The sequence below is a fragment of the Brachyhypopomus gauderio genome, chromosome 13 (assembly GCF_052324685.1).
Source record: "Brachyhypopomus gauderio isolate BG-103 chromosome 13, BGAUD_0.2, whole genome shotgun sequence".
NCBI classification, from domain to species: Eukaryota; Metazoa; Chordata; class Actinopteri; order Gymnotiformes; family Hypopomidae; genus Brachyhypopomus; species Brachyhypopomus gauderio.
In genome coordinates, this window is record NC_135223.1 from 9,727,883 (window position 1) to 9,741,878 (window position 13,996).

General features: G+C 46.8%; 1 protein-coding gene across 3 annotated transcripts in view; it reads left to right on the forward strand.

Moving 5' to 3' along the window:
• The window catches only part of hdac9b (histone deacetylase 9b), a 37,194-nt gene that overhangs the window by 7,491 nt on the left and 15,707 nt on the right, over window positions 1-13,996 (forward strand). For 2 of the 3 annotated variants that reach the window (XM_076970745.1, XM_076970746.1), the window contains one exon: window positions 8,818-8,886. The exons of the other annotated variant lie outside the window; for it this stretch is intronic. In XM_076970745.1, coding sequence (XP_076826860.1) covers window positions 8,818-8,886 — 69 coding nt within the window. The remainder of the gene's footprint in view (window positions 1-8,817; window positions 8,887-13,996) is intronic. 3 annotated transcript variants of the gene reach the window in all.

The window sequence follows — 13,996 nt, forward strand, 5'->3', positions numbered from 1 at the left end:
AGTGTGGAAAAAAGTTTTTCGTCAGTCACTGATTGACAAAAATAATTCGTTAAAAATCCTACAATGTGATTTCCTGAATTTTTTTTCTCATTTCGTCTCCCATAATTTACCAAGTTTACCCAAATTTACCTATGATGAAAATTACAGACCTCTGTCATCTTTCTAAGTAGGAGAACTTACACAATTAGTGGCTGACTAAATACTTTTTTGCCCCACTGTACAGTTCAATCTGTGTACGATTATTGTGAAATTTTCCAGTCATAATTCTTAGTAAAATTCCCCCAAATTTCTCATTTGCAACATCACTGGTAAGTTTGTTTGTTGGCTGAGTGCACTGTGTTAAAACCATAAACCTAGGGACACTGGAGCCTGAGGAGACTGAGGAGACTCTGTTGTGATGACCTTGGGACACTGCAGAAGAGTAGACGTAAAAGCAGGTGTTCTCTAGAACCCGGCAGAACCTGGGTGAACCTGGCAGAACCAGCTTTGTCTGCTGGAGTGGCAAGCAAACCAAACCCCTAATGTGAATGTCACCGTCATGTCATTGACAGGTGTTGATGGCTCGAGGCTAGTTGTGACTGACAGGCTGAGGAGAAGAATAACGCTCATATGCACATCATCAACTTTAATTTCTATACACAACAGCAATGGCCAAACGCCCAACCCGGCACCCCCCTGGGGCGACAGCACAGTCAGGCGCCAACACCAGCGTTTGTTGCGTCTCTCATCCGTGGACGCGTCGAGGGGCTTTTCTGTTTATAACACCACACTTATCAGAGCTTTCCAAACATGTTTGGAAACGCACTAAACGCACATTACTGTGGCGTCTGAGAAAGTGCTTCTCTGCACATTATTTGATCCGGCCTGTAAAGTGCTCTCCAACTCACCCCGAACATCTTGCAGGAAATGCCGGCAGAGGCCAGACAGAATAACCTAATAAAGGCACCACGGCTAAATCATTAGAGCGGAAAGCTGCTCCCGTAATGCGGCCAGATGGGTGCGCTAATTGGGTTTTGGATGTACAATGTACAGTCCGGCTGCCTTTTGTGCTTTTATGAGGCTGCCTGGGTGTCCAGTGTGGAGTGAAGCTAGAGGGACAGGCTATGGTCTGGGTGTCCAGTGTGGAGTGTGAAGCTAGAGGGACAGGCTACGGTCTGGGTGTCCAGTGTGGAGAGTGAAGCTAGAGGGACGGGCTACGCTCTGGGTGTCCAGTGGAGAGTGAAGCTAGAGGGACAGGCTACGCTCTGGGTGTCCAGTGTGGAGAGAAGCTAGAGGGACAGGCTACGCTCTGGGTGTCCAGTGTGGAGTGAAGCTAGAGGGACAGGCTACGCTCTGGGTGTCCAGTGTGGAGAGAAGCTAGAGGGACAGGCTACGATCTGGGTGTCCAGTGGAGAGTGAAGCTAGAGGGACAGGCTACGCTCTGGGTGTCCAGTGTGGAGAGAAGCTAGAGGGACAGGCTACGCTCTGGGTGTCCAGTGTGGAGTGAAGCTAGAGGGACAGGCTACGCTCTGGGTGTCCAGTGTGGAGAGAAGCTAGAGGGACGGGCTACGCTCTGGGTGTCCAGTGTGGAGAGTGAAGCTAGAGGGACGGGCTACACTCTGGGTGTCCAGTGTGGAGAGAAGCTAGAGGGACAGGCTACGCTCTGGGTGTCCAGTGTGGAGAGAAGCTAGAGGGACAGGCTACGCTCTGGGTGTCCAGTGTGGAGAGAAGCTAGAGGGACAGGCTACGCTCTGGGTGTCCAATGTGGAGAGAAGCTAGAGGGACAGGCTACGCTCTGGGTGTCCAGTGTGGAGTGAAGCTAGAGGGACGGGCCTACGCTCTGGGTGTCCAGTGTGGAGAGTGAAGCTAGAGGGACGGGCTACACTCTGGGTGTCCAGTGTGGAGAGAAGCTAGAGGGATGGGCTACGCTCTGGGTGTCCAGTGTGGAGAGAAGCTAGAGGGACAGGCTACGCTCTGGGTGTCCAGTGTGGAGAGTGAAGCTAGAGGGACGGGCTACACTCTGGGTGTCCAGTGTGGAGAGAAGCTAGAGGGATGGGCTACGCTCTGGGTGTCCAGTGTGGAGAGTGAAGCTAGAGGGACGGGCTACGCTCTGGGTGTCCAGTGTGGAGAGAAGCTAGAGGGACAGGCTACGCTCTGGGTGTCCAGTGTGGAGAGAAGCTAGAGGGACAGGCTACGCTCTGGGTGTCCAGTGTGGAGAGAAGCTAGAGGGACAGGCTACGCTCTGGGTGTCCAGTGTGGAGAGAAGCTAGAGGGACAGGCTACGCTCTGGGTGTCCAGTGTGGAGAGAAGCTAGAGGGACAGGCTACGCTCTGGGTGTCCAGTGTGGAGAGTGAAGCTAGAGGGACAGGCTACGCTCTGGGTGTCCAGTGTGGAGAGAAGCTAGAGGGACAGGCTACGCTCTGGGTGTCCAGTGTGGAGAGAAGCTAGAGGGACAGGCTACGCTCTGGGTGTCCAGTGTGGAGTGAAGCTAGAGGGACAGGCTACGCTCTGGGTGTCCAGTGTGGAGTGAAGCTAGAGGGATAGGCTACGCTCTGGGTGTCCAGTGTGGAGTGAAGCTAGAGGGACAGGCTACGCTCTGGGTGTCCAGTGTGGAGTGAAGCTAGAGGGACAGGCTACGCTCTGGGTGTCCAGTGTGGAGTGAAGCTAGAGGGACAGGCTACGCTCTGGGTGTCCAGTGTGGAGTGAAGCTAGAGGGACAGGCTACGCTCTGGGTGTCCAGTGTGGAGTGAAGCTAGAGGGACAGGCTACGCTCTGGGTGTCCAGTGTGGAGTGAAGCTAGAGGGACAGGCTACGCTCTGGGTGTCCAGTGTGGAGTGAAGCTAGAGGGACAGGCTAACGCTCTGCCTGCCGCCTTCTATCTGCATTGGCCGACAGGAGGGGACTGAGAGGGTGAGTGGATGGAGAGGAGGAGAGAGAGAGATGGAGAGAGAGATGGAGAGAGAGTGTGTGTGTCAGAGACAGAGAGATAGAGATGGAGAGAGAAAGAGAGAGATGAGAGACTATGTGTGAGACAGAGATCGAGAGACTGTGCTGAGAGAGAGAGAGAGAGAGAGAGAGAGAGAGAGAGAGAGAGAGAGAAAGAGAGACTGTGTGTGCATATGTGTGTGTGTTTGTGTGTGTGTGAGAGAGAGAGGAGAGAGAGAGAGAGAAAGAGAGAGAAAGAGGAGAGAGAGAGAGAGGAGAGAGAGAGGAGAGAGAGGAGAGAGAGAGAGAGAGAGAGAGAGAGAGAGAGAGAGAGAGAGAGGAGAGAAAGCGAGAGAGAGAGCTGTTTTGGGAAGCCTGTTTGGAGTGAAGAGTAAAAGAATTTGAGCAGGTGTCCTACCTTGTGGCTGACAAGCTGCCAGTGTCTGTGTGAAAGTCTTAGGAGGTGAATCCATATTACAATATATCAGTATGAACTGTGAGTCTGGTTTGCAAACTGTGCTAATGCTAAAATGAGTCATTGAAATGTATTTTACGTTAATGTAACATTAAAATCAAATTGGCACCATTAACACTGGAATCAAAAATTGTATGTGTGGACCTTTTGTGCATATGTACGTATGCATGTGTGCGTGTATATGTATGCATGTGTGTGAGTGCATGTGTGTGTGTGTTGTGTGGTGTATGTGTGCACATGTAATGTGATACATCTGTAGGTAAATGATGCTCAGGGGAAAGCTGGGATACACCTGTTTCCAGGTACCCATACTGCACTGGGCTCCCCTGCTACCAGCGCTGTGCAGTCAACTGCACATCTGGCACAGTCTCCCTTAATGCCTGTGATGAAACTCTATGGGGACGAGACACACGTTTACGTCTGTACACAGATAACTGGACAATTAGTGCGTTTCACACACATAGGGAAAGACAGAGAGAGGCAGTGTGAGCTGAATTAGGTGCCAAGGTCAGATGATATTCTTATTTCAATTAATTCTATCTAAGATTAACTGCGGATCTAATTAGAGAGAAACAGAATGAGAGTGAGAGAAAGAGAGAGAGAGAGAGATGGAAAGAGAATTCTGTTAATGCGAAAAACAAAAGCTAGTGAACGGGGCCTGATGCTAACACGTCCTCACCCCACACGGATTGGTCATCCAGCGCGGAGTGGAACAGGAACACTCTCCAGTCTGATCTAATTAGCAAGGAGCAATATTTGCTCACCCCGTGATGACTAATGCAACGGGGTCTTTATATGGGCTCGTACTTGGGATGAGACCTTTCATGACAACAAAAGAAAAAGTGTTGAGCTTTTAGAGTAAATATGTTTGGTATTTGGTTTCCAGAGGAAAAAAAAACCCCGTCTCTAATGCATTGAGAGAGAGAAAAAAAAACCTGCCTGTGCGAATGTGCGTTTGTGTGTGTTTAGCAGTTAGACCAACAGTAGCCATCTCCTGCTAACATGTCCTTCTGGATGTGAGAATAACAGCATCGTGATTTATAACAGATACATTTTAATGGCACGGCACACCTAGTACACCTTAGAATGAGTTCGGATGTCACTTCAAGTTACAAAACTTGAATTTGCATGACTGAAATTGTGCTCTGAGCTCTTCTCTATTGGACTTGTTTTACACGTATAACACAGCACAACAGTGGACACGTACATGGTTTTGTGGTGAGGCCCTGCAGTGGGTGACCTTTCTATCTATCTATCTATCTATCTATCTATCTATCTATCTATCTATCTATCTATCTATCTATCTATCTATCTATCTATCTATCTATCTATCTATCTATCTATCTAACCACACACACACACACACACACACACACACACACATTCTTTCTTTCTCTAGAATTCTACAGTTGTCTTTTATTTAAATTTGGAGAGGAAAGTGCTCTGGGGGCTAAGTGTGATGAACAGTTGACGTGAGGGAGGTGACAGCAGCCTGTCTGGGCCAGGCCAACAAGTGTAGCTCCAGCTAGCACACTGACGCTCACACTTAAATGGTTTAATAGGACTAGAGGGAACAAAGGCCAGCTCTGACGCAGGCAGGCTATAATAGGCCCCGCCACCACTTTACTGCCCATCAAGACTGCTGGCTATTAAAGACACATGCACGTACGCTCATGTGTACACACACACACACACACACACACACACACACACACACACACACACCACACACACACACACACTCACTCACTCACACACACACACACACACACACTCTCTCTCTCTCTCTCTCTCTCTCACACTCACACACACACACACGCACACACACGCACACACACACACACACACACACACACACACACACACACCACACACACACACTCACTCACTCACACACACACACACACACACACTCTCTCTCTCTCTCTCACACTCACACACACACACACGCACACACGCACACCACACACACACACCACACACACACACACACACACACACACACACACACACACACACAAATTCCCAATCCTTCAGCAAAACAAGCTGACTTCAGAAGTAAATACAAAAGTGTAGGTTAATCTGTGCTAATGCTCAGATAATGAAAAGTCTATTTTGGAAAGATAGCTGTAGGCCAGGGAGCTAATGGTTATTTATTGTATTTAGGACAATTTGTGACAAATGCTACGACCCATTTAGAACAGAACTGGACAGATCAGCGGTTGAAAACCGCAGACAGCAACACCACACATCCTATTAATGTCTTCTGATTTAACAGTTCTTCATTTCACGGGATTCTCTTTTCCTTGTTTGCTGAGTAAATTTTTTGTTCTATTAAACAGACCCCCTAATCCTAGTCGTCAGCAAACTATTACACAATATATAGTTTTTCATAATTTGTGCATTTAATTGTGTCTTAATTGCATTTTATATTTATTATTATTATTATTATTATTATTTTGAATATGAGTTCATTTACACTCATAATCCGATACAATGCACTTTCTTTATCAAAGTTATTTTTAAATATGTAAAATTTTCCCCCCAATGGGCGTCTTAGACAAATTATTAAAAAAGCAATAAATATATATCTAAAAAAAAAAACATTTAAACCTCTTGAAAAGAGTAAGTTAAACTTTAGAAAATAGATTTCTTGCGACACGTAAAAATCCTTACACGACACAGACAAAAGACTTTTCTCTGAAATAAAAGAGCCCCCGCAGCACGGCGGCGTAGAGAGAAGCTGAGGGCGGCTCTGTGGAAGTTCTGGCATGACTGGACAGATGGTGTCTTTGGGCTTTTGACTGCAGAGAGCTGCTAGGATGGTGATCTTGAATCCGCCCGCAGTGACACTACTGATGTCCAACACGCTAACAGGTGCCGGGGACATTAGTGCTAGCGTGTTACATCTCATACTGAATAATCATTAACCACTTTCACTCTGCCCTCTGTCAAACGAGCTTCTGTCTTCTTTGGTCAGAGCGATTACTTAAGTGTGACACGTAAGCCTAACGGCCTGAGTTTATTCACAAAAAGTTCTTGCATTGGAACATTGAGCGTAACTACAAAATAAGCATTGTGCTTGCACAAGTTTGCACAAGTTCAGCTAAAAATAAACATCTTACGTTTGTGTGCATCGTATAATTGCTCACTAACGGCCTTCGGTGCTTAATAACAGGGGACCAAACACGTTTTTACAGCAGAGTCTGCCTAAAACAAGCATCAAAACATTCATTTGCAGAGTTTGTGGATACGCTTCCAGGGTTTGCTGTGGATTAGAAGAGTGAAACAACACAGCAAAATAAGTTTTCCCTAGCTCTGACGGGGAGTAGTTTAAAATAGCATCCAAAAACGCTAAACTGACATCTCTGAAATCCCGTCTTTCCGTTTAGGGCTTAAGGGACAAGTTCATCCCTTGCGTATTCCTGTCTAATTACGCTATTAGCAGCATGCATTCCGATTTAGCAAGTCTAAAGCTGCTTCCATTTTGGCAAAAAGGATAGGAAATCTTGTTTCTGAGATATGGCGTTGCTTTTCCGTATGTTCTTGGTATTAAGGTAAATCAAAATCAGACGCATGTTTGAAAAACCGTCAAAACAAAACACTCGCGTGTGGTTTTAGGTTTTACCTTTTACCCAGTGCCTAGTTTTACCTACCTAATAAATAATGAATGCATTACTGTGCGAAGCTCATAGTCTTAATATAACAAGAAAACGACTTTTTGTAGGCAGCTTTAAGAGTTGTTACTTGTAAAATTGAGAACTATTTGGAGAACTATAAAGGTGTGCCTTAAAACTCTTATTTCCTCCTGCAGAGGAGGAACGTAGGGGTTGTTTACCATGATGAAGTAGAGCAGTGCTGTGTCACCTGGGGATTTGAGTTTTAAATAAAGTTTGACCCACACAGATGGTCACCCCCCCCCCCCCCACACACACACACACACTCACACAAACACACTACCGCCACCAACACCACCACCACCAGTGTTAATTCATCTTAACCACACACGGCCAGACAGGGAACCCTATCTGAAGAACTGTACTGGCCTCAATACACTTAATGCTTTACACTGTGGATTTACAGGTACATTCAAACAACAAGTCCAGACTTGGATTTTAGTTCACACCTTGTAAGTCTGAATGCAGTGCTGCAGAAAGTCTTGGTGCTGTTTGAGTTTCGGTCCCATTTTATACCTTTATAGTATTTTCAACATGTATTTCTACAGTTTATGCATTTTTGTTTTTAGTTTGAAAGATTATAAGAATAGGTGGGCTGAATAATTTTTCATGCCAAGCCTTGGTTATGATTTGGCATTGGAATATTTCATTTCCTTTGGAATGCTCCATATACAATTCTCTGTATATAGTCTGAGCTGTGCACATAATCCATGAGAAAGTCTTAGCACAACTGCACAGAGGAGCAAAATGTCAAGCAAAATGCAGACAGATGATATTTATATTTCCAGAAAGTGGGTAGTGTGTCTTTTTTATGGAGGCCAGAGGGGAGAGAACAGACAAGAGGGAACGAAAAGAGGGAGAGTGAATGCGAGTGAGAGGGAGGGAAAGAGAAAGAGAGAGAGAGAGGGAGAGAAAGAGAGAGAGAAAGAAAGAGAGAGGGAGAGATGCCTTCTGGCAGAGAACGAGAGCCACAGCTGTGTTTGGTGCGGTATTTTTTAAACGCATCAATGCTGCTCCAATCCCCGCGCCTCGCCTGACCTATTTATAGCCAGGGCCAGCCATTGTTCTATTTTTGTCACCTGTGGGCCACGCTACTGTTGATTCACATGCAAATGAACCTCCTCCTCTTCACAGTGAGCTGCTGTGACACAGTGAGCGAGAGAGAGAGAAGGAGAGAGAAGGTGAGAGGAATTAGAATCACAACCCCGCTATCTTAGCAGCTTGCAACAAAGATCCCCAGTTGGGCAGAGAAGAGCTGTTGTTCAGCCATCTTGTAGTAGGAAAAAAAAAAAACCCAGAGAGGCACGTGAGATTGAAGCCACCGCGGTTTGACAGACAAGAGAGTGAAGCGAAAAAACAAAAAAAAAGAGAGAGGCGGTTTTTGTGAGGAGGAACAAACGGGAGAAAAAGCCTATTAGCTTTTTAAGGAGCTTCGGCAGGAGGAGGTGTAGCCCCCCCCCCCGCTGAATCTCCCGACGCCCTGACGAGTGGAGTAGAAGTGACGAGGAGTGAAGGAGACAGCAGGCGAAGGGAGGAACTGTTGGGGTTAGTGAGGGAGGAGTTGTCTTTTCCTCATAGTGTCACTAGTGAGGAGGCAGGAGCGAGCGTGTGTGGTCTCCTGAGAGAGAGAGAGAGAGAGAGAGAGCGGGGAGGAGGGGGCCGGCTGACAGTGTGACAGGAAGAGCCAGGCAGACAGGCGATGTGGTGCTGACTGGAGAATGCTACAGACTATTTACGAGGGCGACTCCTGTTTCTCCGCAGACGGCATCGGCAAACACCGGCTGCCTCTGGTCCTCCACGACGGCGACATGCATAACGTCAACAACTCAGGTGACTCTCTCTTTCGCGCTCTCTCTCTCTATTTCTCTCACTCTCTCACTGTTTCTTGCTCCTTCTCTCTCTCTCTCTCTCTCTCTCTGTCTCGCACTCCCTCTCTCCCTCAAACACGCACACGCTCCAGCTCTTGTGCTGTAGGCGAAGCTCTTTAAACTTGTGTCAGCAGCAACAGGAGAGTCTGATTAGTTGCTGCATTAACAGGTATTTGCTCCTGTCAGGTGGTTTGCATGTGCCCCCTACGTGGGCGGTGGATGGAGGTGGGGGGTCTAGGGTGCTGGTCGTGCGAGGTTTACGCCGTCTCTGCCCTGATCTTGAAGTAGACACCTGCCTCAGATATAACTCTTCCAGAAGGAAGGATCACCAAGGTCTGCCATGTTGTCTTGTACTTGCATTGATTTCTAGTGGCATTGTGGTTAAATAAAGGTTGCGTTAAGAACAGAATGAGAAGAGAATGAGATCAGAATGAAAGATCCTGGCTTGGGCAGGATGTGCTACTGTAGCTCCTGTCTTGCGAGCAGGAAACTGGCTGACAGAAACACACTGTCAATGTGAGAAGATCGTTACTTGTGATAGGTGTCATGTCAGAGACAATAAGTCGATCTATTTTGAGCAGCGTGTTTGCCATAGCGTCCCACTGATATGGTGGTGTGGAGCTGCTGTATGTATAAAGTCTACGCACTGATTCAGTCTTGTGCTTTACCGTTGTTTGCTTCTAACGTAGTTACTTGCCATTGAAATCTTGGTTCTTATGCGTTTTCTAAGGACTGCAGGGATGATCGGTGGGTGGGGGGGGGGGGTGTGAGCGGAGGAGGAATGTGTATAACTTCAAAACAGACTGAGTCATTTCAGTCCCTGTGACACAGAGAGGTTCACCTCATCTTTGATCTTCTCAGTTTATGTACAATACATGACATGCAAACCATTTCTTTTCCTGCTGACTGTTGTGAGTAGCATTATTGTTTTAGAGTCCTGCCGCTAGATTATTGCAGTGTTGCAACATCTCTGCTGTGGCTTCTAAAAAAAAAAAAACCCCTACAGCATTTCCTTCTTTCTTGTTACACAACACAGAAAATGGTTATGCTAAGGCAAGCAACAGAATCCATGTGATTTCCCGCTGTGCAAATGTCCCTTTACACCTGTGGTCTCAGAAGGAAATCAGGAGAAGGAAAATTTCCAATTAGCCTCAGCTACTGGAGCAACTGGTTATGGGGCCGAGGATCCCGGGGCAGGAGAGCAGACCTCTGAAACGGGGTGGCCCACAGAGTAACCCATGGTCTGATCTTCATCATGGTGGCCAATGTATTTAGCATCAGCCTAGATTAAGCCGGGGCTTTTAAGAGGCACATTTAAGCATTGTGCGGTAGAATGTGGTGAAACACCAGCCATTTTCTTGCAGCTTGCAGCTCTGGTGCTCTGTGGGTCAGCTATTCTTAGCCATGTTATTTTCAGTTTATGGCATTAGGGCGCTAAGATTAGCCGCCGCCACGTACCGTTATCGTTCCATCTCAGCACGCGCCTAATATAACCATATACACTGGAACATGTATTAATAGAGGCTTTTGTCATTTGCTCTCATGTGATCTTTTGCTTGGTTGAGGATCTGTTGTTTATGAGAGGGGTGCAGGCTGAAAAGGTCTTTCGGTTGTCAGCTTCTCGCGTTTGTGAGACTTTCCTTCGGAGGAAATAACATAAGGCGAAGGTTTCTTCTTCTTTGCTGTTTGATTCTCTCAAAACATGTACTGAGCCTCCCTCCCTCCCTCTCTCTCTCTCTCTCTCTCTCTCTCTCTCTTCCCCCTTTAGCCCTCAAGCCACTCAGCATGGTCGGTAGTAATTATGCTGTCAAGTCAGACCGAAACAACCAGTTTAGCATACATTAAAGTAAAATAGAAACTCAGTGGTCCCATGAGTAGGTTGTGGTCGGGGGAAAAAAGCCTTTCTGAACATAAACGATCACCTTTTTGCATTATCATTTAATAAAGGCACGCTGAGTTGGATCGACAAGATAAACCCTCGTTGCGAAAACCTGCCACTCATTTAGTGTGAACCCATCTCCCACACAGCTTATGTGACTGTCACACATTTGAACAGAGTGTAAAAACACTCTAATTAATATTCTAATGGAAATGGTGTTGAAGACGCTGAGCTGCATGAAAGAGTAGAAAATAAAAACAGCTCTGACAGCTCCCCTATTATAGCCCGGGGGTAATTACTAATGAGCTTTATTACACTTCTGCCTTAACTGGAACTTCATCTTGGGGAAGAGGTTGTGACAAAAAGGAAGCAAGAAATGCTTTTTTACTGATCCCAGAACAGTGGCCTGTTTAACAAGCGGTTTATGACATGGTTCTGGTTGGAGATATTACGCTTCATTCCCCCCAGACCACAGATATTGACGTATTGCTTTCATCTTCAAGTACCTCGGGGTTGTTTGGGATGATGGAACAGCTTCTACCCCCACACCCTAAGGCTCTTCATTAGAAATACAGAACTGGACAGTGGCTTTGATGCCGTGCAGCCGTGTGCACACGTGGGCACGCGGACTGTAGTGCGCGATGATTTCCGTCAGTGCCTTCTGTTATCCAGGGCCGCGTAACCGATGTAGCAGATCACTTTCATTTGCATCCCCCAACGTCCTGCAGTAAAATTCAGCAAGGGCCAAAAGTAGTGCACCTGCCATCTGCCACGCCTTTGCCCCACCTTTAACCACAGGCTCAGAACCAGCTTGTTCATGCCATTTATGCCATCTTGTGCTTTGTGCTTTGGATAAAGGTCTGACCTCCGACCAGCTGGTGGAGGCCCGCTGGTGCATGCATAATCTGTATTCAGTTAAGGAGGCAGCCAGTGGGCCTGAGCCATGTTTCATCTCAGAGGATGAAGCTGCACTTTAAAGTCTAGTGCCATTGCTTGCTTTCACGCTCACGCTCATGCTAATGCTCACGCATATGCTCACGCTCATGATAATGCTCACGGTAATGCTCACGCTCATGATAATACTCACGGTAATGCTCACGCTAATGCTCATGCTCAATGTTCATGTTCAAATGCAGAGCCTGCCTCACTCTTCACTGCAGTCCGTGGATGCATTTTACAATGCCGACACCCTGAGCCTATCCACACACTTCTGCAATGAATCATGACCAACTGTACATTTATCGTTTGTTTTATGGAGAAGAGATGATGGAGTAGCTATTTTTTGTAGTTAACGTGTCCTCAGACACCTGTTGCCATATTCTGTATGTTTATATAATTTTTCAAGTTAGAATGGATGCAAAATATACCTTCGCTATTCTTTGGTTATTAATATCCTTATGCAATGAGGTTTCACCCATGCCAAACATTATCAGTACTTTTATGTTTTATTGTATTATGTAGCAAACCTCTGGCTTTTTTCTTAAGGTACAGAGGCAGCCGAGTGTCACATTTGCATAGAACTGAAACACAGGGAGGTGCATATGTTAACTTCACAAAACAAATTAGCATTCTTTCATTTAGCAATGTGTGGGAGGCCTACTAATGTGTGTCTGGAATCACCAGAGACCTGCGGCTTTGATCATCAGCGCTCAACAGCAATTTGCAACAGATCAGCCTGCAGTTGAAACCCTGCCCAGTTGCTCCATGGGAGATGTAGTCCATCAGATCGGTCACCCTATCCTTCTTGACAGCCCCTAGGAAGGGTAGTTTTGGCATGGTTTACGATGCTTGTCACTCCTCGGTGCCAAAAAAATTCTCTTGCATAAATCTATGACCTCGCTAAAAAATAAAGCCACGAGTCCCGCTTTATTCAAACAAGTAACCAAAACACAGGCCAGTATATATCAGTAAAGCAAATAAAAATGTGCTTGGAGTAAATTAATTGCACTTATTAAATAATAAATAGCAATCAAAGGTTACATTTACACTTGCACAGTTATTGAGTTGGGAGAAAAAATAGGCTGTGGAATGACTTACATAAATTCAGCTGGGGACTCTTATTTTTGCCTGAGTTAAAATAGCTAGGCGGATCCGCAAGTGTGATAGTCTTCCACACATGATCTATATTAAGGGTGTGCTCAGAAAGGCTCGTATATTTAGCTTGCTTGCTGCTTGTTCTGTATTCTCTTTGCAGTTCAGCAGCGATTTACGATACATTAGAGGTTTATCTGAGCTGCAGTACATATGGAACATCAGTCCTGGTGTCCTGGGTCCAAAACACGAGGCCCGGGCACACGGTACCACATGTAGTGTCACCTTCCTAGACAGGGCTGTAGTGGGAGGGGACGTGCCAAAGTTGGAGGATTATGATGTAGGTATCCTCTATTTCAGCAAGGACTACTGACCAGTTGCACGTTGTAGGAGGTCTGGGGAACTTTATTATGAGTGGTTTGATGAAGGACAAGACTGGAGTGGTGAGAAGAAAGGGCGTTAGAGCCAGGGCCCAGATGATTCTTCCATGGTGCCCTGCCTCGGATTTGAATGTAGAACTCGTATGTTTGTGAAATGTCATTTGAGTTCTGCTCAAATATGTCCTTGAGTTTGTGGCCATGATCAGATATTTGATGTTAATGGAACTCACAGCACTGACCTGTAACACTGTTGCTATTGTGTTCCACAGCAGTTAAACCTGTTTGGTGATCTCAGAATAGGCCACACCTGCATGCCTGATTCTGTGTAATGCCAAGAGTTGTGCTGGCAGTGACATCACAGGGCTAGTTCTATTTCAAAAACATGACCTCATCATCTTCATCTCACCTGTGCCGGCCGAAACGCGGCCGCTGGCGTGCCAGAAACCCTCGCGTTGCTAGGAGCGTTACGTAACCTCACGGCCTGCCCTAGAGGAAGGGCACGATACTGACCAGTGGGGCAGGTGGCGTTGAGCTGGCAAAGGAACAGGCTACGCCTGGCTACGGGTGGAGCGGCGGGGACTCGCCGGCTAGCGCTCTGGCGCCGCTAGCGCTCTGGCACTGCTGGGCGGTTAAATCACAGCGATCCTTTTTAACGATGGCGGCTGAGGGGGGAGGGGGGGGGGGGACGAGGCGCCGCTACACAGCGCCACGCAGGCCAGCAGGTGACTCCGCTGACGCTATTTTTAGACGCGCCAGGGTGGCGAGCCTGGCGCCCCTGGCTC